We start from the raw sequence: 27,982 nt of genomic DNA on the forward strand, positions 1-27,982 counted from the left end.
ACTGCATTTGGCTCCTTCCATTCATCATAACACATCCATATCAACGCAGCTTATCAACTGCTCCTACAGATCCCATGTGTAAGCATATATTGGTTATGTGTTTAGTTGACAGTATTAGTTTCTAACTCTAAAAGCAAGTTTCCTCTTATGCATATTTCACTGGAAGCGAAGCTCCCCCTTGGACCCCAAACACCGAACACCGATTCCATGATCTGTCTTGCCGATATCTATATTCCCTTCGTCCCCAACCACTCCATCATCTCAAACCTCCGAATTCGCCGGGACCTTCTTCGACTGCCTCCAATCCGCCCACGTAACCGGGATAAGCACCACGTTCGACAAACTACTCTGGCGTCAGAATCATCCTCACCAAACTTCTCATAATCGCTCTCATCGATATGAACATACCTCAGAAGCAACGAAAGCGTCGCCGCAACCCCAATCGTCGCACACGCCCTGCCAAAACACCTCCCGCCGCCCATGCACATGATGATGAACGCGGTGAACCAGAACAGAGCCTCTAGCACCGTGAGGATGAAGTACGCCTTCGCGCTCGCGAAGCGGGCGAACCGCGCCGTGTGCGAGGAGAGGTAGAAGTATAAGAGGACGATTATGGATTTCAGGGACTGTGGTTTCCTTTGGTTAGTTCTCTGTCTACATGGGTGGATGAAAGGGGGGAAGGAATTGGGAGGGAGCTCACGTAGACGAAGACGAGGACGGTCGAGCGACTTCTTTGGATGGTGGAGTCGGCGAGGAGGGCGATGCCGGTGATGAAGGCTGCGAGGACAAGGACGACTTGTGCGATGTGGACGATTCTTTGAATTCTGGCCGCATTGTTCCAGTAGGCTGTTGGGAGGAGCATTTTGAGATTGTTTCTCTTGCTGTTTGGATGTCTTCCTTTGGTCAAGATTCTTGGGCGTTTGATTGTTGTTGTGAGCACCTCAATCCAGTCGTTTGGAGAAGTTGGCTGTGTAGATGTTACGATGAAGTGAGTGAGCACGAAAGGTCCCCGGGAATGCTGGTTTTTTGAATATTTAAGGCATGGCCAAGAGTTGAATGAATGCGACTTCTGGATGTATCCACAAAAAAAACATTGTTCTACTTCAGCATTCGAAACAATCACGAATTCTACGTGTACGGCGATTACGTTCGTTTCGTACCTGCACGTATTGAGAAAAGTGGAAGGGTCTGTGCATACGTCAGTACGACTGGTGGTTCTGATTGGCTGGCGCGCCTTTCTGGAATCCCTGGGGGGAAATCGTCGCGATGGGAACGTAGGCTTACGTATTGAATGCGGGGTGTATTTGTTGTAAGGCGGAGATGGAAATGTAGATATGGCGATTGATCTGGCTAGGCTTGCGAGATGGTTGTACTCGTCGATGGGGAAGTTATGGGCGTGATGGCGAGAATGTCTTGTATAGAGTTGTCACTGTCTCACGGTGAGAAATCAATGGTTGCTGGCGGACAACACACTTTGATTCATACAGCTATACGAAGTGCTTGTGTGCTGCCAATATGCAAGATCGATTTGTCAATACCCTTGAGTTCACCACTGTTGGAGTAGACTTATATATCGTCGCGCGGCGCTTTCTTTCCAGGCACAAGGTAAGGGAGAAAGCATTGCTCATACTAACAGTTAATGGTGACAACCAGCGTCTATACACCACTTGCCTTGAATACAACGGTGATTTAATACTATAGTGGAATAAAAACGCATTCACGAGGGAGACACCAGATTCCCACAACGACAGAGCTACACTGATATCTGAGCGCGAGCGTTTTTTATAAGGGTTGATCCTGGTTACATTCTTTTCTATCATATAACGTACACTCAGTCCGCATAGATATGCCATTACCCCACAAACGACCCACGCGCTTCAAAGTCGTACAGCGATTTGGCACGGCAGGAGGAGGCATGAATAAAGGTATATACATCGTAAAGGATGAGACAACGGAGAAGAAGGCCGTCGAGAAAACCTTCACGAAGCATGATATTAACACTGGCAATGCCAAGCGCGAGCTCCAATATCTCCGCCAGTTGTCCGGCCATCCAAACATCACCCGCTTCGTAGACGGATACTATGATCCCAGGAGAGGTGGCGCCGGCGTCTTCATGAACTATTGCGAGCTGGGACCGCTCGATCAGTTGATAATACGACAGTGCAAAGCGGGAATGAGGCCAATTGGGGAGCACTATCTTTGGACGTGGTTCATCCAGCTTGCCGGTGCGCTGTCATATTGCTACAACGGGCCGAGTGGAGATCCGAGAGCCAGAGCCGAGTGGAACTTCATTATACATAGGGACGTCAAGCCTGCCAACGTTCTTTTGACGCGCCCGACAGAAGGCCCTCACAGGGGAATGGTGATAGTCAACCTCGCCGATTTCGGGTGTGCCGTTTCCAAGAGGGAATATCAAAACGGTAGGGCGAATCCGGCGAGGCAGTCGAAGTATACCGATCTCTACCGGCCACCCGAGAGCCCGTACTATAACCAGACGAGTGATGTGTGGCAGGTAGGTGTTACGATGATTTCGTTGTGCCATTTGAAGCTCCAGTGGCACCAGGCGTATAATTGGCGTTTCCATCCTGCTCCAGGCTACTCGCCACAGTTGAACGAGATGATCCTACGGTGTATGGACGACAATTACCGTACCAGGATTACGGCAAGTGTGCTGAAGCACGCCTTGGAGAGGTCATACGGTAAGATTAGGAACTTCTTACCACCTTCTCCAGATCTGATTTTACCAACGGGAAGGCGGTGAAGTATCCTGAAATGACCTCATAATGTTGCATTAGTAGTACTCTCTGTTGGCTTAATCGTAATTCGATAGCATCGCGGTTTTGGATCTTGGTTCAGGAATTAGCCCAACCCCATGCTTCCTCCAGCAGGTGGATCGTAGCGGTAGGTGGGAATCCGTGCGCAGATTCGGTCTGAAGAAGTATATCATGTAGCTTTTTCTGATCCTCGTGGTTGGAAAATCGGTCGCCCACTGTATTGATTAGACCTTGATCGGTTCAATGGATTGGCTTATATCGTACCTAGTGCGATGGCAAAGCAAGCTACAAATTTGCAAGGAAAAATCTTCGCATTCGAGAGTGCGACACCACACAAAGTCCGGACGGCTTCTTGTACCACTCGCTGTTGTCATTAGTGAATGAACTTAGTTCTGCTTTATTCCACGTACATCTACGTTCTGGCGTGATTGTTTGTGGGAAGGACCCAGTTGTGGAATAGTCGGGTTGTGAACAACGAGCAAGACACGCGCCAATGTATTGTATTGTGTCCCCATCACTAAGCCATGTGTTAAATTGAGTGAAGCGAGATTGAAATGCTGGTGTGAACGTACCATGTGTCTTCTCATGAAATCTGATATCAGGAAAGTCTCTTCCACTACCATCTCGGTCTTGGCGGAAAAAGTATGGTTCAAAACTCTCCGGTCGGCGTGTACGCCATGCAGCGTTGTCATCCATTAGTTGATTGTACCGAAGCACGTTATGTCTGTCCTCGCCGAACGCAAAATTGCAGACCTCGCCGAGGTGAGCGATGGTCCTTGTGGCCCAAATCGAGTCATTTGCAGGATCCAATGACCGATCAGTTGGGAATATATGTAGCTGGAATGGTCGCTGCGTCATTAGAGAAATCCAGAGCTCCTGGCGAAAGGCCGCCCAATAGATGGCTTGTCTGAAGTCAGGGCCAGAATTTCCGGCATATTGCTGTTCTGCAGCACGAATTATGGCTTGGGTACCCAGCAAGTGCCCTTGTGGATCAGAGCCTAGAATGGAAACTGTGGCATGTTAGCTTGCTAGGTTACCGCTGGGTAGGTATCGTACTGTTCATCTCTTCCATCAGCCTCAGAAGAATGGTTGCAGCCAATAGCGATTCATCCCGAATAGCGACTGTATCGTTCAAAGCGGGAATGAGGGTCTCGAAGCAACGTTGATAGTAAGCATCAGCGACGTATGCGTCGAAACCACAAGTTCGACTAAGGTGTCGTGCAGAAAGCGCAAGGATGGCGTTCATCAAAGTGCTATTCTTCTTGGCTCTTTGTACAACATGATTGCCAAAATGGCGTCTATCGTCGATCATGTCAAAGAAAAGGGCGACATTGTCAATGTAATGGCCAAGTAGCATTGCTTCCTGTTCATGTTCAAGCGGCCAGAAGATCGGAAGTCCTGCTGGCTGTTGGTGCACAAATGTGTTCTGTTCATGATGTGCTCGAGGGGAAGGAGGCCTATGCGCTTCGAGTACTTGGAGAGCTGGAGGGGTTGAGAAGGAGTGATGCGTCTGGCCTGGAGACTCCGAGTTGAGCAATGACAGCACCGTTAAGCCTTCTGTTGGGCTGATGATGGACGGTGGTGGAGTCTCCACTTGGTTGATTGCACTGGGTGTGATTGATGAGCCATGGCGGGATGATGGATTTGATGGTGGCGCCGGCGGGTCATTATCAAAAGGGGAGAAATCCGAGTCATATTGCGCCCGGATTTCCTGGGACTCGTCCAGGAATTGTACTACATTGATACAGTCAATGACATTGATAATTCACGTGCGACGGGAGAGGCGCTTACTCCGTGGCGGCAGAGCGACCCAGGGCTGGCCATCGCTGAATGTCTCTTGAATAGACGAACGTCGAAAGCGTCTACCAGTTTCGTAGATACATTCTTTATTGGCCTGGCCGCATCGACTACATTGAGGCTGTTTCCCGTCACCTGTCAAAAGAGGGTCAGCAACAGGCGCATGGTCGTTGCGGGGAAATTTTGGTTAGGAGACTTGCAGCGGTAATGGCGCGTCCGGCAGCGGTTACTGCGAAAGATTTGTTAGAGCAGAACGAACAGCGAACAGGACAAGCACAAGCGCAAGGACAAGCGCAAGCACGAGGACGAGTACAAGCACAAGCGGGACATGATGGCGCATACCATGGCATCTGTGACTCGAAAAGATCCGAGATGGACCTCTTTCCAATGGAGACAAGTCGAAGCCGGAGTGATTTGCCCCAAATTGCACGCGACGAAGGATGGAATGGCAATAATGGGAGGTATCAGAGATTGGCCGGGGGTGGTTGGGATGAGAGTTCAAACTCCAGAGACGAGACTTCAGTTGCCGATCGAATGGGGAATTGCCGACCGAGATGCTTGAAATCTTTGAAGGCACCCAACCAAGTAGCGCGCTTTACTAAGAAGGTTTCCCCGAAGACCAGCCATCAATGATGCAGTTAGCAATACGAGTCAGTCTCCAATTGTTGATGGATCGTCTCCACTAAATACCTTCAAAGGCAAATAGTAATCAGAGAGCAAGGCAGCATACCTACTCCGATACTGTTGTGTCTTGTGTGCGTAATTGGGTAGTGGTTTAGGTAGGTGGATAGCTAGCGGGTGCGGATGCGGATCAGCCAGCCAACTACCCCACATCCGATCCCATTCTTTTCTTCCAACGACAGCTCTACCTGCTGACACGTAAAAAGGCTATCGTTCAAACGTAGCAATCGTACTCCAACGGCTATCTTTACTAGAATCGCTAGTCTCCGTTACTGTCTATAAATACATTCAAGCATCGCTACGACATCCCCCCTCTTCTCTTCTCCTCCCGGCCATTTTGCACATATCGATAGTTACATCTATCTCCTTGTAATCCGTAAATTGTAACCATGCCTCATGCCCAGTCCCCAGAGAGGGACATTGCAAGCTACAATGGCGACAAACTCTATGTAAACGATGGCCTGCTCAGGCCAGACCAAGTAGGCGGATTGAAAGAATCCACCGCCGATATGCCCGTCGAGGAGCTGCGTCGACGATACAACGAGGACGGATATATCTTCCTCAAGGGCCTCCTACCACGAGAAGATGTCCTCAAGGCTCGCGAAGAATACTTCAAGATGCTTGAACCCAGCGGGGTGCTGAAGCCCGGTACAGCTCCCGTCCAAGGTGTATTTGATGAAACAAAAGATAAAGCCGACTACCCCGGCATTGGCGCTGGCGCCGCCGATAACAATGGCAAGCCTGGAGCTGCTACGGCCGAGAAATTCGTCGACCTGGCCCTTGAAGCCCATTATGCACATTGGTACAAAGAGACCTTTTGTAAGCACCCTGTTCTCAAAGAGACGATTGCGCGCATTTCTGGGTGGGGCGATAGTACCCTTGGTGTAAGGAGAAGTCTTTTGAGAAACAACACGCCTGGAAACAAAGCCATTGGCGTGCACTATGATCAAATCTTCCTTCGACATGGAGAGCCAACAAGTTTCACCGCTTGGGTCCCAATGGGCGACATCAGCTTGACAGGAGGTGGATTGATCTACTTGGAAAATGGTAAGCCTAGCTCATTGCGTGACCTGTCGTAACGTGTTATTCAATACTCTACAGGCCACACTCTCGGTCGGGAAGTCGAGGCCGAGTTCACTAGAAAAGCGAAGGAGAGTGGACTCTCAGACGAGCAAACCAAGAATGCCTTCAATCAGAACATGCTCTCAACTGGGTTGCTTGCAGATGGGCCCAAGGAATATTCTGATGCCTTCCAGCGGCGCTGGCTAGTGACTGCCTATGAAGCAGGAGACGTGGTTCTTCATACACCGTATACTGTAGGATTATCCCCACCAGATTGACACTAAGCTTTCGAGTTAATCATTTGCTCAGATTCATGCATCAACAATGAACTTTGACCACGACAATATCATTCGGGTCGGGACCGATCTCCGTTTTGTCGACTCGAGTAAACCATGGGATAAGGTTCGTTCTGACTTCTACCCTTGCTACTGAGCGGCTCGCTAATCTGTAACAGCGATGGGATAAAGACTACGAGTTCAACGATGGAGTATAGTTCAATCGAGATCGATACTGTTCGAACATATGCATTAGCGATTCATGATACGAATGTAGCTCATTTTGCATCGGTACCTTAATTTGACTAGGTTACATAATTCAAACACCTTGTTTCGCATCAGCGATTATGGTCACAGTCCTTCTGCGCTGATAGGTGCGGTTACGTTTGGAAAAGCTGAGTCACTGTAGGGAAGTAGAAGAACGAAAGAACCTACCTGATGCCAAGGTTTCTTTGAGCATCACCAAAATCATCACACTTACCTGATAATATACGAACCTCCCTTGTTCACAACAACTCAGGGTATGAGATAAGCAAGTCGCACCAGATCCTGCACTTGATATCGATCCCGAAGCACGGCGGTCATCGGTCAAACACACAGAGTATTACTCTCTGTGCATCTATACCAATCTCATTCCGGCCGCTTCGCTTATGGGTACGCTGGTCACTACATGTTTACTCATAGAATAAGTGCATTCATCATGACGTTCGGTATTACATTACGTGTATATGTACACAAACCTACATCGTCCCTCAAAATTAGACCAGGTGAGAAGAGTCCCTGAAGTTGTATGATGGCCGAGACATGCGCACTTACGCAATAAGAGTACCGCCACTTCCGGAGAAGAGTATGTACTTGAAGATGCCGTCCGGTAATGGGTAGGTGAACATATGTTCTGGTCGGAGATTATCTCAGTCTTAGCCTTCCATATAGTGATGACTGAAAGTCTGATTGCTAATTGAAATACCAGCTTATGCGCATGTAAGTACGGAGTACAAGGGCGGCGGATGTTTTCTAAGTGAGCGGACAGAGCAGAGGGCCATCGGAAGGACGTTATTTTGTTTCAGTAGAAGAGTTTTTAGATGCTTACATATGCCTCACCTACGCAGATGTTCTGCGGATGGATACAGGGACAAGAGGGAAGGGTGGATAGGTGAATATAGTGGATGGATGGAGGAGGACGGGCCGAACCGAATGGGGGAACCGATCAAGACAGAAATAACCGACACATCACAGCCTTGCGTGCTTGCGTGCATGTGTAGTTTAATGCGCAAGTGTGCGTCGCCGACGCAATATGGAAGAAGGGACGCAGGTGCATTCCTCGCATCGCATGCAGGTGGGTGGGTTTTGCAGGACGGGGGCACGACGAGCCCCATTCGGCAAATGCTTAGACTGCTCGTCTTCCCGCCGCCGTCGCTTTATGTCTACGCCGTACGGACATCCATTCGGGTCCTGATCATTGTGACCGGTGATGTTTTGTGCCTGTGAAACTTGCAGAAAGGCAGAGAGTGGGTGGGTGGTACAGGTCAGCGTTCTAATTGCTCCCGGGCTTTTCTCTGAGCAGGTCATCTAGCACGTAGATGTATTGGTAGATTCCTCAGCAGGTACTCCGTACAGCGAAGGAGAGGTGTGAATAATGAATGAATGGTGGGAAATTTGGGTGATATCATGATCAGCAATACAAGTTCAGACTGCAGCTGGCCGATCACCCGAAGTACGCATTGACAGCACATAGAAGGAGAAGGGCAGGGGTGCATGTAAAGGTTAACATTACCAATAACAATACAAGGAGAAGCGACCATCGCGCTCAAAGACTCGTGCGGACGATGTGGTCGCACAGCAGTAGAGGGCCTTCTACGGCCTCTCCTGATATCAATGCTACCCAAATGAGGCATAGACCTCATTTGCGACGGTGAAGCTAAGGAAAGAAATTGTTGTTGGTAATGATAACTAGAGGTTTTGTTATTTGACTGTCAATATCTGGGCATGGCGAATGCTGGCTGTATCGATTTTCCTAACTCCACCCTGGCGACTCAGCATTGCCGTCACACAGAGGACGGTCCAGCCCCGTTGTCGGCTTGCGATACGGGCACGACGGGGTCCGGGGTGTGAAGCCAAAGAAGGGAGCACCGCCGTCGATCCCTGGAGGGTGTTGCAATAACGTTACGAGATGATCAACGACTGGGAGTGGATGGTGGACGAAAGATGGGGGAAGGATGGGGAGAGAAGAAGGGCCTTTTTTAGCATATGCCCACCGGCTTGATGCCACAGACACTCATACCCATAGCCATGTCACCCTGGCTGGCCTTGAGACACTCCCTTCTCCCCAATAATAATAACTTAATCGATCCCACCCACAAGTCTCCACATGAATCTCCTATTTCTTATTGTACGCCCCTCCCGCTCGCTTGAATTGCTTCCTAGCTGTTGATCGCCCCGCCGAATACTGACTGTTATTCGGCACGCGCTTCACTCAACCGCGGAACACACTCTACGCGTGATTTTGGAAACATAATAAACTTTCAGGCTGTAGGAATAGTATCATCGTATCGAGTTCCGAACGATCATCTACAACGAACCCTTCTAGCAGCATGTGAACCTGCGGTTGAGTCTCCAACCTCATTAACGCCCAACGACCACCTACGGTTTCGCGTCGCTGGTTTGGTCGTGACCGCCAATGCGCCATGTCGGCATTCACGCCTGAAGAGTTGGAGTACATGAAAGCGCATATCAACGACTCGAGGGTTCAAGAAATACACTGGGTTTATTCGATTCCGATAGTTGCTGCGACTCTCAGTACCTCCTTGCGACTATGGGCCAAACAGGCGGGGAGAAATGGCATCACCCTTGATGATTATCTCATTGTTTTCGCAACGGTATTTCTGGATCTTTGGTGTTCTCGATGATTAAATCCTAAATTCTGCTAGATATGCCTGATTGGACAGTGTGCTAGCGGTCTAGGTTTCGGTATGTATGAGGATTGTAACTTTGTTCGGTGCCTCAGTCTGATCATGGTGCACCCAGGTCCACCGCACGGCATGGGCAGACATGTTATTGCCGTCAGTCCTGGAGATCAAGCAATGGTTCGCAAGGTGCGCAGTATAAAATTACTATGATCTTTCAAATTGAACTTCGCCAATACCTTGTCTCTATAGGGCGACTATGTATTCAGTCACTTCTACGATATTGCACTCGTTTCGGTCAAACTCGGTATACTCGCCTTCTACTATCGCGTCTTCGCCATTCCTGTCTTTAGAAAGGTTGTCCTTGCGACCGCGGCCTTTGTAATTGCATGGGGAATCGGTATCACGGTCACTTTACTTCTTGTCTGCCGACCGCTTCGAGCATACTGGGATGCTAGTGTTGCGGGCACATGCCTCCATCTCGTAACATTTACATACTTCACGAACATATCAAACCTTATAACAGATATCTGGATCTTCCTTATGCCGGTTCCTGTCATTTGGCACCTTCAATTACAGACCAAGAAGAAACTTCTTCTGTCTTTCATCTTCTCTGTCGGTATAGCGTAAGTGTCGCAAGTCTCTATCAATCATCACATCACACCCCTAACCCGTTGCAAAATCCACAGCACCTGCGTTGTCTCCGCACTCCGCTTGAGAGTCGTCTTGGGTCACGGCTACGCCGACTTCACATGGTCCTACGTACCCCTCGGCGCATTCTCCGCATTCGAGCCCCTGGGCGGCATTCTCTGCACGAACCTACCCATCATCTGGCACATGTGGCGCAAACGCGGGCGCCCACTGCTACCTACGTCTTCTATGTTCAAGTCAAAGTCAGAGCCTTCGTCGACCGCCACACCCGGGTCCGGCGGCTCCTCTCGACGCACCCGCTTCGTCCGCTCCCTCGGACTGAGCACGCACGATCAGACTGCCACCGACAGCCAGTCGCGTACGATACTCGGGAGCGAAGACGACGCCGATCACGAGTGGGGCGGTTTTCAACATGCCACGACGACCGATAAGGTGAATAGCGGTGTCGTAGTTGCACAGCCACGGCCCACGCAATATTTCAGCAAGGTGGAGAAGACCACTTCGATGACGACGAATGGAACGGAAGAGGGAGAAAGTAGCTTAATGAGCAGTCCCACCAGCGGCGCAAGAGAGGAACAGAATGTCGACGTCGTTGAAGGAGAGGGAGGACAGAAAAGGAATAGCTGGGCTGGAAGTTCTCGAAAGACGCCCCAGCAGAAGGGAATGAGGAAGAACATATGGGAGGTGCGGAAGAAGTAAACAGCCATAATCCGTCCATCACGAGGGATAGTTATGTTGTTGATTCATTCCTCCAGGGGTTTATGCATGCACAGGAGCTGAACCAGCCGATACACTACCACTATCACCTTCCGTCAGATTTGAATACTCAGTGGAGCCGTTGTGGCCTCCAATCTATGGCTGCGTACATGACTCTGTTGGCTCAAAACTGCAGTAATTTTCGAAATCAAACCGCACATGCACATGAAAAGCAATGCGGGAGATACAACTTGAACCTTCATCGAGGAGTTCAAGTAGATACCCATTTATAACCCTTTGATTATGGCGAACAGGAGGAAATCAGGGGACCCCTTCTATTAGGTAGACAGGGACTTCATCATAGCCGTTCCAGGAAGGAACGGTTTACTTGTAGGATTATATTGGATGGATTAAGGAATCAATCACATCACTAGCATCTCTCGGAACAAAAAAGGGTCACGGTTACCGCTTGGATTGGGAAAGCTACCTACCTAGGTGCCTATCATCTCGTGTGCCTTTTCAGCCTTGTTCTTCTGTATTTCATTTACCATTGTTAAATCATTTTGTCTTTGGGCTTCCATGTACATATGTTCTATATATCCAATCCGCCATGCTCAAGCACATTCACAAGATAGCTTTCATCGTCCATGATACGCAAACTTATCCACCTACCAAACCAGCTCTGGAATTCGTCATTACATCAACCAATGACTTGCGCCAGCTTACGCGTGCAAAAAAGCGCCACCACCGCCAGGCAGCGCCCAGCGCCTGTCATTTCCTCCCGAACGGGCACAAACTGACAGAGGAACTACTGACTCTCTCCAGCCTCATTATTGCTGACATTGTCGCACCAGAAAAGAAGAAATTGTTATTGATTATTGCGACGGTCATTATGGACAAAGTTTATCCAGTCGGACGCAAAGTCTGCGTCATCTATTTCATGCCACTATGAGGTATTATCGTATAACACCTGTTCTGAACACAAGTCTGCTCCAAAACCGCAAAGACAACAAATAAATGAAGATTCCCACAATGGTGACGCCATTCATTTTTCATCCATTCTCTTTTTGTATTCTTTCTTGCTAGATACTAATCATCGCATCGCGACCCCATCCCGCACACAATCCAACGTCGTTCCCGATCCCACGTCCCCATCCCCCACCACTTCCCAAGTCTAGAGGTGTTACCCGCACCCACCCGCCCGGCCCGCCCCACGTCCAAAAAGGCATCCCCTCCACCGACCCTAAATCCTCCACATCAGAACAGGCAACCCTGTACGCCGCAATAAGGGACAAAAAGTCCGAAATGACCATGTGGTCGAAAGGGACTTCTTTCTTCTCAATCTACCTAGATTACGCGCATGCATGAAAGCACGATTCCAGGGCGCAAGGAAATGAATATGGTGTCAATCTCCGGGTATTATACGTACATACATACTGTGTGTAGGGCGAGGGTCAAGTCCTCGTATTTTCCGCTGTTGAGGCGGCGTAGCCGCATAGTGACTGGGGATTGGGTGAGGTTTCAGAGGCAACTACTGTATGAATGTCTCCTCTGTCTGTTCTTTATCGTCCCTTGCGGACGCGAGAGAGAGGAATTCAGCAGTTTGTGTACTGGTTTGCGTGGTTTGGTGGAACAGGATGATGGTTCTCTTTATCTTTTGGAGATCGGGTCACGATGATTGGGCAAATGAATGTATTTATACCATGCTGCTGAATGTGTAATTTCCCTATTCCTATCTTGTGTCCTGGTTTTCTATGGTTACTTTTTTCCTCTCGACGCACATTGTCGTTTGATCGATCGAGACCACGGTGTATTCCCGAATGGGTGGGTGAAGAGCAGGACCAGGTGCAGGGGTAGGGGTAGGCGAACTCGGCGAGGTGTCTGTTTTAGGGAGCTCGGGACATGTGCTTGCGTGCTGAGATGGGAAGGGGAGGGAGAATGGCATGTGGTGGGGCTGGGAACACATGGTCGACTAGGCGGACATGGTCAGTGGATATCACGACAAATGACGATTGAGGAAATGGTTTGTTAGGTGAGTGGCGAGTAGTGAAAGGTGAGTACCTAGGGAGTTTAGATACAACACTGAGTGAGATTGGGGGTCGGTGAGGGTGGAACTGTCTTGTCTATCTATCATCTTGTACTGGATTTAGACTGATGAATTTCGATGGGGAAATGTGGTTTGGTCAATAAGTATAATTACATTGTCTGTCCTTGTATCATCTGCGTGCTAGCTTCGATTGTTCTCGTCACCTATGTCTCCTCTATTCTAGGGATTTTCTTTCGATAGTAGCATTACGACCCTATTCAGAGATCTAAAAGCCTTCATTTGAAATATGACCATACTAGTATGGAACCTTTGCAGCATTCACTTTCCACCAGTCACATCGGTTCCCTCGACCGCCTTCCCACTGCGCCGCATCTGCAACCTTAAATGCATTGGTCACGCCAGGGTCACTGTAAACATAGTACTTCAGGTTCGCAGCGGGCGTGAGGTAGGTAGGCACCCCGCCTGTGGTATTCAAGCTGAGCAGCGTCGGACTTGATTCTGAGTACTGCGGCCATTCGATGTTTCCGTCAGTTCCGGCAGGGACGGTGGCGTTGTCCTTGGACTGCTTTGCGTCTGCCACCGATATCACGGGATTATTGTTGATGATAAAGTTGCCCCAGATCTTCTGGAATGCGTGGATGAAATCCTGGCCGGGGATCTTCTGGTCTTTCGACCAGAGGGCGTTGAGGTCGAAGCCGTGGAATGCTGGAAGGGCGCTAAGCTGATATTTCCATGCCTGTGGGAAAGACGAAGCAATCCAGTAGCTGGGACAGTGGAATGCGTACTCGGAAAAGAGGTTGAAAAGACGCTGTTGTTGCCCTGTAGCAAACGATGACTGATTCACCGCGGTAGGGAAAGACGTCCCCGATGTATCGAACAGTGGGTTTTCTGCATTTGTGTCCTGATCGTCGCCCTCGTATGAGTACTGCTTTTCCAGTGCCCCCTTATCGGCATCTGAGAAGAGTGGGAAAGTAATGTCGACGTAGTCTCGAAACGCTTGCAAGGTGCTAGAAGTGGGTGGACTCAACGGGATCCCGTCATTGGCGTTGCTACCGGTGAGGATGCGCCTGCCTCTAAGATTCTTGGAGATGAGCTGCTCGGTAGGACGATGTTGGACAAATGTACTATCTGTTACTGGGACGAAGGCAAATGTGCCAAAGGGCCCGGCTTCGGATACTTTGCCGCTGGCGTTCTGTAGAACCTCAGACTTGGCCTCTCGTAGGCATCGCAAGGTATCATCTGCTGCACTGCAGCCGGCAGCTCCAGCGAAATCATCGTAGATCTTCTCGGTCACATCGTCGTTGTAGTCATATTGATGGGGTAACCATGGACTAGCCGAGATGATCTATCAAAGCATTAGTAGGCTGAAGTCAAGATGATGAACTCTACACAAACATTCTCAAATAAGTCTTCCTCCTGCTTGCCTCCATAGGCCATTGCTTGGTAAAGTACCGCGGCACCACCTGCAGATTCTCCGGCAATGGTGACTCTAGAGGGATCACCGCCAAACTGGCCTATATAGTTTTGAACCCATTTGAGAGCGTAATTCATGTCTAATAGGCCCGCATTGAGCACGCCGTCCTGCTTGACATCCTCACCGGCCAGGAAACCGAAAGCACCGAGGCGGTATTGGATGACAACAGCAACGAAGCCGTTGTTGTTGGTCGTGATGAACTCGCTGGCGTCGAGACCGGTCGAGCTGAAGAGCGCATAGCCTCCTCCATCTGCCATTGCATTAATCGACAGGTCTATGCGATCGCTCGCGCATCGGTGGTGGACTACTTACGGATCCAGAAGAACACTGGCAGATCATGTGCATCGGCGGGCGCAAATACGTTCAAAAATAGGCAGTCCTCATTTCCGAGCTTAGAAGCAAAGCCATATTCTGGGGGTGTCTCTGAAGATGCGCCAGTCTGTGGACAGACGGGAGGGTATTCGGTGGCTGGAATTGTAGTCGTCCTGTTGGTCTCTGGAGCGGACGGTGCTGCCCATCTCTTGTTTCCAAGTGGTGGAGCTGCATATCGGATACTGAAGGATTGAATCAGTGGCCGTCGGACAATATAACGTTATGGTAGATAATGTTCACCCTTTGAAGCTGTTGATATTGGAGTCCGCGTCGTAAACACCCTCATACACCGAGTACCCGAGATCTACCACTGGGGCTTCCCTTGCATACTTGCGTGGGAGCGGTCCAGCGTTGACGCCAGTAAGAAACGACTGCAGTGCGACTGCACCCAGTAACAGATCCATGACCTGCTTCATTCTCGGTTGCTGATACGCCAAAACTTCGATAGATTAGAAAGTCAATGGCAGGCCCGAGAACCAGGAGCGGAGGTGAAGTTGAGCGCAGGAACCCAAGACTATGGGATCGTCGAGCAAACAGATTAACTGGATATTTAGGTACCTGTGGCAGCAGCAACTACCAGGAATCTACTGGTCGCACATATATTAACCAACACACATGGGCGCACGTCTGTTTCCATGCGAAGAAACAGAAACCAACAGAAACCCTGTCGAATCTCCGGTTCAAGGCTCCACTCGTGCACATCCCTAGCTTCCTCTTATTATCGAAGCACCGCAGCCTTCGGCGTATGTGTGGCCCAAACCTTAAAAGCTTTTGTAGACTACAGATCAGTCTGCTTTCATCTGCGCGCACTGACAAGTAGACTATTAAAATGTATCCCCGCTCCAGCTACTCTAGCGCAGGCGAGTCCAAAGATCCATTCTGTGCGGCGCGGGCATAGGTTGATAATGGGGCAACGCCTGGGGAACCGGGCCTTTAGCGGCGTCTTACTCTATACATTATAGCCGGGTCCAGTGGGGAAATGTTGCAACTGGAGAGGTGTTGGTAGGCGTGTGCAACGGCTAATATACCGCCGATATAGTTTGTGGAACAGGGTCTATGAGTGCGCATCCCTTTCATGGGACTCCGTATCTGGAGTTCTACTCGCAAAGGATCACCTCACTGCAACGACAAAAGTATCGATTGCGGCCATATTCCGCGTTGTAAAGCTCTCAAGCCGGCTTGGTGATCACCCACGCTGGCGAGCAGGGCCTCACGGAAACGGCCTGTGCCTTAAGGAATTCACCAAACTCGTGTTCCTCGAGATCTAGCCAATATCGAATGCGATTCGAGAAACGCATAAATCATCAAGGTCAAGGTCGGTTTACCCAAATAAGCATATATCGGGATACCACAGTCCAGGGTTGTGGTAGAGGTCCTTGTCGTTCATCATCCAGTTAGGGAAATAGTAGCAGCTCGCTTCACATTGCAGGGTAAACCAATTGCAGCGCAGCTTCTCTTTAGCTGTTAAATGGTTATGATTATATATAGCTCTTCTCTTGTTTTCTCTCTCTTTTTCTTTAAATACAATTTAGTTCTCAGGTCGTAATGCCAGGGAAGGGCTGACGAGCTTATCTTCTCAGCGTGCACAGCTCTTATACTAGAATTTTACTAGCACAACTAAGCCAACGACCCGAGTCCAACCTTGGTATCGATCTCAGTCGCTGGCAAAATGCCTCTTTCATTAGATTGTATCAGCAATGTTGGAGTGAACATCATATACTTTAGGCTTTGGTTATTTTCAAGGTTTCCGATACTCGCCCCCACCCCCTTCTACAACGCAAATGCGATTCCTCAAGGTAAGTTTGCAACCAAACGAGTGTCATGAAACTCATTATTGGTGAAATATGCTTTCAATTCAATTGAGTGGCATTCGAAGGGTATGGAGGCCCGCCTTGTTGGTCTTGGTGTAGTAATATAGAAGTTATGGCCATTTTATGACTGGATAATCGACACTGCAACACGGGTCAACGTGTTGATCTGACATTGTGAACGTATTCTTGTAACATTCGGTCAAACGATGAGAATACTGTGGAGGTTCTTCATAGTTCGATGTGCTCGGCCAACAAGTTTTCAACTGCAAGAAGCATTGATGGAGAATACTCAGTTTTCGTTCTTTTGGGCGACCTTTCCGGGACCTGAATGTAGACTTATGAGATGCATATGTCCAACGACACATTCAATCATTATGTATATTCCTTTTCTCCTTTCGATTGATCATCAACGTGCTTCATATCTTTCGCCCGCTCAGTGCAGGTAGCCTTCGTCAATGTCAACCTTTTATATTCATAAAAGTCTTGTTCTTCCTTCCTTCTTGACTTTCGCCATTCGGGTATTGTTGGTTATGTCGAATAACAGATGAAACGGCATCGGAATTCTCGGAAGAGTTTGAGGTAGAGAATCGTTTCCGCGCCGACTCGAGGCGAATGATCCGGCAGCCTACGATGACTTCGTTGTCAGTCTGTTCCATATAATTCTACACAGCCTATGGCTATATGTCTGTAGCAGTGTGTACGCACGACACTCTTTGCGGGGTACAGGAGTCTTGCCGAACGGAAAACTTGGTCTATAACTTCACGATACTATCAAAGCGGGCGCGGCCGCAAGCCAGATCAAACCACAATGGCCATCTTGGTGGACCGTGACAATGGTTTGAAACCGGAAGGATTTGTCTCGATGGTAGATTGAGATTTTATGGTTTGGTCAGACGCTACGCGAGGCGGTCGTAGCTAGAAAGGCTTCGTTTTGAAATCTTAAGTGACTGTGCTATGTTAATCAAAGCACGAAAAGAGGCAAGTAAATACTTTGTCTTTATTCCACGCTTGAACGACCAAATATGCTGGTACCCTGCGTGATCTGCACAACTGTAAGTTATTACAAAGCATCATTATGTGGTGCGAAAGGATAGGTACACCATTCGCAATAACGTAGATAACGGATAGTGTTTGCCAAAGTGAGAGCGGACGATGCAAGACCGCAATACTTTGCGTAGAACCAGTCTGGCCAGATCAAATCGAGCACAGCTACATCATTGAGCCCAATTTAGTTCCTTCCAGCCTTTTTGATGTCTTACAGATGAAATCAGAAGAGTAGCATCTTATTCTCTCCTTTGGATCATTGTAGTCTTTTCGATGCAGCGCGATACGCGAAGTGTGCGCGTTCGATACCTCAGGAGGTAATCTGATCAAGTGAATGGGTTGAAATAATCGTACGGACCATTTATAGCCCCTATCGGATCGTCACCTATTCATTTCATGATTTGGAATTGGAAAGCTCTCCATGGGAGGATGTGGATCGGAGTCTGTTGGCGCTGTTCTTCTCGCAAGTTGACCACAAAAGATAGCGTTTAGTATCACATACTAATCACAGGTCATGAAAAGTATACGATTTTGAGCGAATTCCAAATCTTTACACAATGACATACATGACATGCAATCAAAGAAGCTCACACGACGAAAGTCGCCAGGTGAACAAGCACGTCATTGCGATCAATTCGCAAGGACAAATGAACGAGAGTCTTCGTTCTACGTTAGGGAAGCAATGATCACAAAATGGATATGTATGTTATTGAATGCGAAGATACATCGCTGGCGGCAGACGTGGGAAGTTTTGCGAGATTCGAGCCACTTAAGTCACTGTTTTCGCAAGGCCAGGTCATAGTAGGAGTATTGAAGGAGTAGGATTTCATAGGATTTCCCAATCCTCCTTGCGAAATAGACTAACAGATATGGCAGGGTATAACACTTCTCAATTTGTCGAGAAAAAATTAACAGGCTTGTACATCACTCGAAAGATCGTGAACTAATTCCTTACACTTCGAGCGAAGGAATCGCGTATATGACTCGTATACGACAGAAGCACTAGATCACACGAGAGGCCAAAAAAAGTTTCCAAGACAGCAAAAGACCCCTTCTCCTTATAAGGACAGTGTTGCGCTGCATCTTGCAGCACATAGCCTCATATGAGGTCATGGCTCAATTGTATGGTGGCCTTACGCCGAATACCCCTAAAGAAGGCTTCACCGCGCGCCGACGCAGTAGAACAGATTATTTGTTAGTTAGTCTTGCCCCCTATTCGGCTTCGGGAGTCTGCGTTGTCTTTGCATTTCAATAATTAATAGTACCAATGCCATATTTATCTTTTGGGGTAAATCTTCGACATCGGAACCTTGTCAATTGGGTATTGCGACGTACGGCAAGCAGGAAACCAACGCTTGGTTGCTGAATTAGGAATTGGCGAGAAGGCGCATACGGTATCCGCAATCCGTCTATCCACTCTTCCCGATCGAAGATTCTTTTTTGGAGAATGGCTCCCGGGCATGATGAGAGCCGGACTTTGCCCAGAAGTCGTGATTCTTTCCCAACTTTCCAGACTAAGCTGACCAAAATTCCGAAACTATGCTCCGGAACTCCGTGCACATCTAACACTTCTGCTTCACACAATGTACTAAGAGGAGAAAATATGACGATCGCCAGCACTTATTTCGACAGCCCACGAAGCAGGGTTTGTTGCCACTTGGAAGCTTTGCGAGGCGAGGGCAAGCCTAGCCGTTGTGCACAATGGCGCTGTCGCGCCGGTCATCCGGTAACTTGCGGGCGCCAGCGGGTTAGCAATACCTGAGGAGATAGAGGAGATAGCAATGGGGAAGTCATGTGCGTAAGGTTTCAGAGCTTGGATAATACCTTTTACATAGTGGACGGTGTATGCGGGTGAAGAGCTAGGTTTCGAAGGTAGACAAGGCGATATGATGGTGGCGCTTTGTTGTAACTTGAAGGATGTTTGTTCGTTAGGCCCGCTGGGGTGACAGGCAGGCACGGTGGTTATGTTGCAATAATGATATCCTGGTAGACAACACACCAACTCGCCGCGAGGCTGCATGCCCTGGATCAGTGATTAGAGTTTCTACATACTGCTCTCTGGGAACTGTGACTTGAAGTTTTCCAGGGTATGAAATTAGAGATACTTCCCGACTTCGGTGTGTGCGATAAGCAAGGGGATGCCAGCATACAGAGAGCAACTGGTATCGTGTAATCTACTGACGTCTTCTCAAACAGCATATACATGCGATTGCAGTTGCCCTGAATTCGCCTTTCGTGCGATACAGATCGTTGGCACTATCGTTGTGTCGATTCCGCCTCGTGAATTCCCACGGGCGTAAAAGAGCGCGCGGCTAAGTTGGAATTGGCGCTCTAGAATGTCACTTTCTTCGGTCACAAGACATGTGGAAATTAGAAGATTTCAAGGCGATACATGGAACAGCGCAACATGCTCGTGCTTGCATTGTGCGTTGGAGTTGAGGAGTTCACTGGCCACTTTTCCGGCGACATTTTTTGCCATCACGAATATCAGTAAAGCGGCCAAGGTCGGGCAAGCACTGTAGGCACGCATATAGAAATTGGGCATACCGCACAGGTTAAGCATTGTGCATACAGTATCTCGCACCGGCGATTATGGCAATGAGATTCGGACGGAGTAAATGTGGTTGGTGAAATCGGTGTTCTATTCACAGCATCACCAGTCAAACAAGGCTGTGGTAGAGTGATGTAAAAAGTTAGACGTAGAAACAGTCATTTCGGGCGTGATAATAGTCAGCCTTGCAATTAGATCTGGCGGGTGCATCCAGGTCGAGCGGGATAAGCAGTTGGAATGGTCTTGCCAGTTGGGCGTCTGTACATGCAGGAGCAGCGGCAGTGCTATTCGCTACGAGGCGTTCTTCTTGCAGGACGGTTAATACACAACAACGATGCAGCATTTTTCTTTGTTGTCACTATTGTACCGGCAATCCATGTTCGCGTTCGATTTGATTGAAGATCTAGACAATGATATTCTCCTTTGATGCAGACAGTCCGGAGTAGGTAAAGCAATGCCCATGTCTCGCATTGATGCTGATTCAGAAGACTACTAGCCTGGGAAAGATACAAGTTGGATCGGGGCATTTCTATTAGTGGGGTACAGCGCCCCGGAGCTTTGTTTGCTGATGATAAAGGTATTACCCAGGCTATGGCTCACCTCACCGCCGAAAGTGGAGTCTTTTTGCGCAGTGGATAATACAAAGAGAAATGCGCGGTGGAAGTGTAGCGAGCTATCTAATCTGAAAGAAAGATGAGGTGGAACTTGTTGAAAGCGTCCCAATCTGGATCAAGGTTTATTGTCGAAATATGGTAAAAGGGGTGAAGTGGTGTTGATGTACGGCGCCTGGTTACTGGTACCTTGTACTTGGAGAGCGAATGGTGGTCGGCTATTCGAGCCAATCAGAGTCGGCACACCCGACTAAATTTAGAGAAGGCGGAGTTTGCGCATGGAGAATTACGAGCTAACCGTACATGGATTGGCTTCAGTGGCACGACTTGATCGTCTGGCCGCAAGCCCACATCGTATCCTACACTCCCACCACTCCCACCACCGATACCACCAATACCACAAATGCCACCCACTAAAACCCCCTTCTCCGTGCCTCTCATGCCTCTCATGCCTCACCAATCCGGCAATCGGTATCCAAAATGCCCAGTAATCTTCAGTGTCCGCTCCTCGTCTTGTCTCGTACCAACGCCACCTACACCGCACTGAATGTAGTATGTACTGTGTACAATTCATCCTCCTCATCCACTACTAACTCCACTGTCTCGTACTAACCCTTGCTCGTACTTCGTTTCGTACAGTAGTAACAGTTACTCGCGCTTGTCCACTACTAGCACTACTACACTCACCATAAAACGGCAGGAAAGTTTGAGTATTATTGAAGCGGCAAGACGGAATACGCGCTTGTCTTCAGGCCTACAATAATACAACTAGCCCGGGCGAGGCTCAGGATTCGCGCAGCCCGTCATGTCATCAGCAGTACATAAACAGTAGTCACACAGCTTCTGAAGTGGGCGCATATGTGGATGTTCGGCCGGGTATCAGGTTCTTTCTGCAGGGCCACCGGACAGACCATCGCTGGGCCCCTCGTCCGCGATTGTCCTAACACTTCAAGCCTCAATCCACCAGGGCCATTGACCTCCTGGCTCACACTGGGCCTCAAATCCTTCGAATACACATTCCTAGAATCTGGCTGTTTCGCACTCATTTCCGACCAGGCGCGCTCCTCCTGACCCGTATGTTGGCATTGGCATAACATCCCTCCGCCGCCGCCCTCGCCCTGATTCATGACAAAGGAATCTTAAATCTGTACTGAACAAACATTTTCCGTTCTTTTCGGGCATATTTCCTCCACATCTCATCATCATTCCTAATATACATCCCCACGTCACCCTGTTGTGAGCACGCTGCCACCCGGTTTGTTGCTCGACCAAAACCTACCATATACCCACCCCGTCCCAGCTTACCTACACCATCCCACAACACTTGCACCATACCTGCACCAGCACCTGCGCCATCCAGAAATATCAAAAATATATCTGCGTAAAGAACCGTTGAACGCTACCCTATCATCGGAATTCTGGGCACCCCTTTTCGCATGTTACGGGATATTAATTTGGCTGGATTATATATCACCCTTCTGCAGCAGTAGCGCAGCCGTTGCCGCTGCATACGATTGTCACCGCATTTCTTGGACTTGCCTGCCTCGATCACCCTTGTCACCACACTGGAGGGCTCAGCTTCAGCCCCAGACGTCCGCTTCTACTCGGCAGCTCTACATTTAGGATGCTATTGACCGCTTCAACTTCGCATGCATGCTATAAACCAGAGGACATATCTTCCTCGGCACTCACACTAGTTTCTTCGAGTCTATCATTCTGGCAGGACGAGCACAACCTTGCGAAAGAGGAGGATCGAATGGCACACAATCACCAATTCACTCGACCACAAAGCACCGGCCGACCCAGCGAAAACGAACTATGGTTCTCCATGCCTAGTGAAGCAAGGAGCGTCCGAGAACGATCAAGATCACGATCACGAAGTCCGGAACCTACTGCCTTTCAAGCTACAGCGAGCCGGAACAGCGCATATAGATCGGCTGCTCCGGGTCAGTACTCCTCAGTACCGTCGATCTCGACTACAGAAGATGGCTTGAATAAACCGTTACCACCTTCTCCTGAGTCCGAAAAGAAAAAGCGAAAGCCTTCGGCTTTACGCAATCTCATACGGCGCCATCCTTCAGACCATCTCTCCGATTCCTCACATCTCCAGCCACTGCCTTACCAGCATCAGCGCTCCTCTTCTGCCACGGGACATTTGAGCCCAGAACCGTTGTATCAGCCAGTCTATCAGTCTCGCAGCATGCCCAATTCTCCCGCTGCATTCTCGCAGGACCCACCAACACCTGTGTCATTTGCCCGTGCTCATTCCGCCGCAGCAGATTATAGCACTCCGAGCTTGTATGTGCCTTTTTCTCCTCAGCAGCAGCAGCAGCAGCCACGAGCGGTATCAATGAGCACCTACTTCGAACCACAACCTCCCCAGTCTCGCCGCACTTTCCCTGAAACGGGATCTCCTTCCGTAACAAGTCCTCGCGATTCGTATTCCACTCGACCACGGCCGCATACATGGCTGTCGACCAGAGACCAGAACGAGCCGTTCAATGACGACACCGACTTTCACTTGTTCGTCGAAGCTACGTCTGGATTCCAAGACGGCAGTACAGACGATAACTCGACCACCAGTCCTCAGATTCGGGAATCCCTCTTCGGACGAGGACGCCAGAATGACCGCATCCCTATCCCGTTCCAGCATTCCATTGCGTCTGCAGCTCGAGAACCAGTCACGAGACCAGAATATACCGAATTTGAGCCTGTGCATGTTTCAAGCTCAGCGTTGCCTCGTCCAGATTCGTATTACTCTCCCCTGCCATCGCCCGGTATTAACGTCATCAACATGGAGTTAGAGAGGTTAGGGATCAGCGATGACGGTGAACCTGACGAGGAGCTACCCAATTATGCACAAAGCCAGGCGGAAATGGCTTCAAAGAGGAGGAAGGAGGCCACAGAACGAGCACGAGAGCTGGAGGCGAGGTGGAATCGCTCTCGTAGCTGGAGAAGCCGATGAAACCGCCAGGAGCGAACACAAACATGTCTTGTTCTGGAAGGGGAGGATCAGGTGGGCCCGGTTCATTTCGCTTCATTAGCCTTGTCCAAGGTGGCAGTAGGCCTTTTCTTCAATTCTACCCAATGATACCCTCGCTTTTTTCCATCACGGATTCGGATTCCAGTTGTTCAATATCTTGTTGGATTGGACACGGAACTATGTGTATATACGATATTAGGATTAATGCATGATGGAGCTGATAATCCACCCTTGAACAAAGAAATTCTCTACAAATTGCATTCGCCGTTGTTTGATTGTAACTAAGCCGCTCGTGTTCTCGTTACCTACTGACGACACGATGAGAGAGTCTTCACTATCTTGAGCTACACTCCGTTATCTCCAGTATTCCGCGTTTGCACTTCTCCAAAAAGAAAACTTGCTATTGCATACAGTCTCACTGTTGCAGAGAAAGCACAACCACCACACGGACGAGTATCTTTAGAAACCAAATCATATCCTACTTCAGATATATCCTCCGCATTCCTCTTACGTCGATCCCCCAGAGACGTAAGACGCGATGGTCCGTTGATGAGTGGCCTTAGCATCAGCCGAATATCCCATCAACACACTACTTTAGGTATACATGCAGGGGGCGAGTTATTCAAAACGCTACATTTCGCGCTGGACCGCTATTATAGCGACAACCAACATAACGTTCCCTTTCCAGGGTGCAATTCCCACCCCCCCTGAGATTACGCTAAGAGCCCCAAACTGGTGGGGGTATGAGGCATGATTCATGAACCACCTATCCCATTTTCGCGATTTGCAGATGTATGCCTTGCGGATTAGGCTTGCATGCTGGTGTCAGCCTCGCGGGAGATGAGCAACAGGAGACAAATGCTACGGCAATCGGGATGATCAAAAGTCTTGTTGCGAATGGGTATGTTGTGGAGAGGTTTAAGCGAGATTAAGGCTCTGGGATGGTCTGAATTTGGGTTAACTGTGGACAGCCGGGAGGGAAAGTTAGCCAGGAGTAGCAAGCCGGTCTATCTTGATTGGCCTGGCATCTTTGCCGCTCCGGAAAGAGATGAGAGAATCGAGATAGAAAAGGATACAGTTACATGCAAGGGTGAATTCTTTTTTCACATGCTTCGGTACCAGGGAGTGGGAGAGAGTGAGGATCGTCTATAGTTGCTTTGCTTTTGCTGACCCCCGAGCCGCATTTTCTTTTGAATACTACTACATCTAACACAGGGACAGAGATGAGAGTTGGTTATCCGTCTAACGTTACGCCTTGGATAAGTTACTTGACATTGCTAAAACATGTCCAATTGTCGTCAAATGAGAAACTCTATAAGATTAAAGAGCTAAAGGGCGTAACATGCATTCTACTTCCCCTCTAGGCAGGCGGCCAGAGGTTACTTGACGGTGCTGTGGCTTGCTCCGGCCCACGCGCATGCGACCTGACGTTAGCTGTATCATCGATGGGGTGTGCGCGCGCGCGAGCGCGTGTAACCACACGATGGCAGTTTGTACGTCTTTCTCATGGTCTAGTATATGCACGCGGGTGGCTAAGACACACATGAGGTATGGACCAGTGTGGGGAGGCAAGAACCCATTTGGGGGCTGAAAAGGCTAAATATCCTGATGCATTTTTGAAGCTGAAGGGGAGGCAAAAGAGGAGCTGATGAGTGCAGGGAGGGCCGAGGGGAGGTCAATCTGATGGGACTGTGTGTGCACTGCTTCGCTCAGAAGGGCAGGTTGCGCAGTGCCAGGCTGGCTGATTTACGCTTTTTGAAGGTGTTGATGTCAGAAAGTCATGTACAGATGTCTGAGGACCCTCGTGTGACCAAAGGCTGATATGACTGACACGGTGCCGTGGTCGTACAGTGGAGAAAGGTATCATTCACCCAGCCCTACAGATAGACAAGCCAGGAAAACTCCGCATCCCGCGGGCCAGTGATCGGTAAACGGCAAGTGATGTTCTGACACTAAGGATGCATTCGGCAGCATGTACGGTAATGTAGCGTCTCATCTATTTCCTTGTCCAGGGGGTTTGGTGTTTAAGAACTGAGGGATGGGGTGTAAGATGAGATCGGTTGCAGTGAGGCTGTGCAGGAGGCGACTTCACAGAGCGAACGAACATGAAAGATAAAACTACATTACATGCAGGTGAGATTTCAACGGGACGGGACGAGACCCAATTCGAAAATAGAAAAAGTAGCAGATTAAGATTGCAATACTGCATGTTAAGAATCAATTCGATGCGCATCCATCGGTGGCAAAAGTGGTGTTGGGTTGCCAAAGTAATATCGTTGAGGTGTAGAAAGGCAATGCTTGGGCTCAAGGCAAACTCGCATCTGCAAGCAACCATATATCAGCTGCATCTGAATTGGTGCATACGCCAGCGTTGACTCTGATAAGTGCCATATCCCGAACCCAAATACATGTGCTCGATATCAATCAATCATGCGTTCAGTAGCACTGCGCCCTAGAGATATGTAGGAACTGGGAAGAGTCTAGAATGCTTCATCAAGTGACAGCAAGATTAGGGCATGCGGCAGGCCACTCTGATGTTATGTATGCATTGTGTTTCTAAGTTTAGTGGATTATTTGCTTGCTAAAGATACAATTTTGAATGATGCTGAACTAGAATGCCGACAAGTTGATGCTAATGGTATGCTTACGCTCTCCGACCGAAGAAAAAAACGATCAGAGTAATCTATTCGAGATTGGTATTGGTGCCTTTGAATCCACAATGGCTATGCGCAAATATGCTGGCAATGCTGACTCTCTACCTTTTTTGACGCTTCGCAGGTCTGGGATCCTTGCGATGGCAGCCATCAGACTCGGATGATCTTTTCAGCTGTGTGTATGATCCGGTCCTCCGCGGTCCCGAATATGGTAGTGGTCTTGGTCTTAAGTTGCGGGAGCTACTCAATCTCTTCATCACGTTTTCAACTGGGAGGCGTGACGATGTTGACCCTAATCTGGAAGGTAAGGGAAGGTTGGGTTTCTGTAGAGCTATCGTGTCGACCTTTTCCACTTTGAGCTGCAGTATGAACATGCTCATAGCGGTCAGCGTGGATTCTTGGTTACAAAAGCGATGCGCAAGCTTGCTTCGAATACGTGAGAAAAAGGCTGCTGTGTCCTTGTTGTCTGTTAAAAGAGTGTAGTATGTCGTTTCGAATCTTAGCTTTAGCGACACTTCTGGTGGGGGAACTGCAGTTGGACCGTATTTGGAAATCTGTTTCCAGGTATCTTTACGGAACCACTGTGCAATGTAAGACATTGGGACACTAGACCACTCTTTTCCGCCAAACTTCATAGCAGTCTCGTCATCTTGCCACACTTTTCTCATTAGATGCGAGACATGGCTCGATGATCGATTCAATGGGTTGATCACGCCGCCGAACATGAAGTTCTCCCACGCAAATCCGAATTCAGGGGTCGCGAGGTGGTCAAGACGGATGTGAGGCTCTTTCATGTCACCCCTTCTGAGGATTCCAACAGCATGGGTTACTTCGTGGAGTATCGCAGTTGCTAGGCAGAAGTCATGGCGAAGTTTCTCGCACATGGAAGCCTTCGCGTAGTATTGTGTGAGAAACTCCCAGTACTGTTTACGCAACTGAATCAATGCTGACATAGATTGTTTGAAGTGCGGAGTACAAGATGAATTGTCGTGTAGAGGTCTCCTTGAATCCATCAAGGTCCGAGCATAAAACTTGCCCGACGAGGTAGTCTTGAAAAATTCAAACCGAACACAGTGTGCGAGACATTTCAGAGCTACAGAGACTTCCTGAACCAATGCCTTTTTCTCGCGTGGCGTCTTATCGATCAGCGGATCCGAAAGATAGGTCTTTCCAGATTGCACATCGAACAGAGGCAGGCCAAACAATGGTATGACGAACCATTCAAGAACCGAGTCATCGTGCAGAAATGTCGATGCCAATCGTAGACATTGTTCAAGAGTTTGGTATACCTCTGGAGGAGTATTCGAAAAATTGGAGTGATCAAACAGGGGGTGTATAGGATAATCTAGATCTGGAGGGAGAACCGAATCATCTTCGAGAAGCTTGAATTTATCGTATCTATTCGCAAGGCATATGGCCGCAAATGGACCCCTAGCCGACAGGTTTTGAGCAGAAGGCATGTTCTGAAATCTTGTATGAGACCAGCATGGTGGGTACGAAGGCATTGATAATGGTATGTGTTGCATCTCTAACTCTTTGGACAGAACAATCGCATTGTGCAGCACATAACGAGCATCGATCGTAGAGACAGAGTAC

At 48.9% G+C, this 27,982-nt stretch overlaps 9 protein-coding genes across 9 annotated transcripts; 5 read left to right on the plus strand and 4 right to left on the minus strand.

The window, feature by feature from the left end:
• Nucleotides 1-261: 261 nt before the first annotated feature.
• BU24DRAFT_462558 (uncharacterized protein) lies at nt 262-862 on the minus strand (the record flags this gene model as incomplete). The annotated part of the gene is made up of 3 exons (XM_033532022.1): nt 262-343; nt 409-626; nt 701-862. 3 exons carry the CDS (start codon nt 860-862, stop codon nt 262-264), a joined length of 462 nt encoding a protein of 153 aa, XP_033384737.1.
• Nucleotides 863-1,701: 839 nt separating this feature from the next.
• On the plus strand, nt 1,702-2,806 carry BU24DRAFT_200914 (kinase-like protein). Its single transcript, XM_033521821.1, has one exon. The coding sequence runs from the start codon at nt 1,847-1,849 to the stop codon at nt 2,759-2,761; it is 915 nt and encodes a 304-aa protein (XP_033384738.1). The 5' UTR covers nt 1,702-1,846; the 3' UTR covers nt 2,762-2,806.
• Nucleotides 2,807-2,852: 46 nt separating this feature from the next.
• On the minus strand, nt 2,853-4,598 carry BU24DRAFT_433422 (uncharacterized protein; the record flags this gene model as incomplete). The annotated part of the gene is made up of 6 exons (XM_033529971.1): nt 2,853-2,989; nt 3,039-3,138; nt 3,185-3,291; nt 3,347-3,784; nt 3,831-4,508; nt 4,544-4,598. The coding sequence occupies 6 exons, from the start codon at nt 4,596-4,598 to the stop codon at nt 2,853-2,855; spliced, it is 1,515 nt and encodes a 504-aa protein (XP_033384739.1).
• Nucleotides 4,599-5,439: 841 nt separating this feature from the next.
• Nucleotides 5,440-6,922, plus strand: BU24DRAFT_391696 (uncharacterized protein). The gene is made up of 4 exons (XM_033525119.1): nt 5,440-6,299; nt 6,354-6,568; nt 6,624-6,716; nt 6,769-6,922. The coding sequence occupies exons 1-4, from the start codon at nt 5,642-5,644 to the stop codon at nt 6,805-6,807; spliced, it is 1,005 nt and encodes a 334-aa protein (XP_033384740.1). The 5' UTR covers nt 5,440-5,641; the 3' UTR covers nt 6,808-6,922.
• A 2,090-nt stretch (nt 6,923-9,012) lies between these two features.
• Nucleotides 9,013-10,899, plus strand: BU24DRAFT_200936 (uncharacterized protein). The gene is made up of 5 exons (XM_033521822.1): nt 9,013-9,465; nt 9,517-9,556; nt 9,614-9,681; nt 9,745-10,118; nt 10,182-10,899. The coding sequence occupies exons 1-5, from the start codon at nt 9,274-9,276 to the stop codon at nt 10,840-10,842; spliced, it is 1,335 nt and encodes a 444-aa protein (XP_033384741.1). The 5' UTR covers nt 9,013-9,273; the 3' UTR covers nt 10,843-10,899.
• A 550-nt stretch (nt 10,900-11,449) lies between these two features.
• Nucleotides 11,450-11,995, plus strand: BU24DRAFT_481007 (uncharacterized protein; the record flags this gene model as incomplete). Its single annotated transcript, XM_033533149.1, has 1 exon — nt 11,450-11,995. The coding sequence occupies one exon, from the start codon at nt 11,450-11,452 to the stop codon at nt 11,789-11,791; it is 342 nt and encodes a 113-aa protein (XP_033384742.1). The 3' UTR covers nt 11,792-11,995.
• Nucleotides 11,996-13,181: 1,186 nt separating this feature from the next.
• BU24DRAFT_391698 (alpha/beta-hydrolase) lies at nt 13,182-15,136 on the minus strand (the record flags this gene model as incomplete). The annotated part of the gene is made up of 4 exons (XM_033525120.1): nt 13,182-14,231; nt 14,282-14,610; nt 14,673-14,914; nt 14,973-15,136. 4 exons carry the CDS (start codon nt 15,134-15,136, stop codon nt 13,182-13,184), a joined length of 1,785 nt encoding a protein of 594 aa, XP_033384743.1.
• A 6,988-nt stretch (nt 15,137-22,124) lies between these two features.
• On the plus strand, nt 22,125-23,797 carry BU24DRAFT_200978 (uncharacterized protein). Its single transcript, XM_033521823.1, has one exon. The coding sequence runs from the start codon at nt 22,374-22,376 to the stop codon at nt 23,712-23,714; it is 1,341 nt and encodes a 446-aa protein (XP_033384744.1). The 5' UTR covers nt 22,125-22,373; the 3' UTR covers nt 23,715-23,797.
• A 2,690-nt stretch (nt 23,798-26,487) lies between these two features.
• BU24DRAFT_481017 (uncharacterized protein) lies at nt 26,488-27,846 on the minus strand (the record flags this gene model as incomplete). The annotated part of the gene is made up of 1 exon (XM_033533150.1): nt 26,488-27,846. One exon carries the CDS (start codon nt 27,844-27,846, stop codon nt 26,488-26,490), a length of 1,359 nt encoding a protein of 452 aa, XP_033384745.1.
• Nucleotides 27,847-27,982: the final 136 nt, after the last annotated feature.

This window comes from Aaosphaeria arxii (assembly GCF_010015735.1).
Source record: "Aaosphaeria arxii CBS 175.79 unplaced genomic scaffold BU24scaffold_4, whole genome shotgun sequence".
Taxonomy (NCBI): Eukaryota; Fungi; Ascomycota; class Dothideomycetes; order Pleosporales; genus Aaosphaeria; species Aaosphaeria arxii.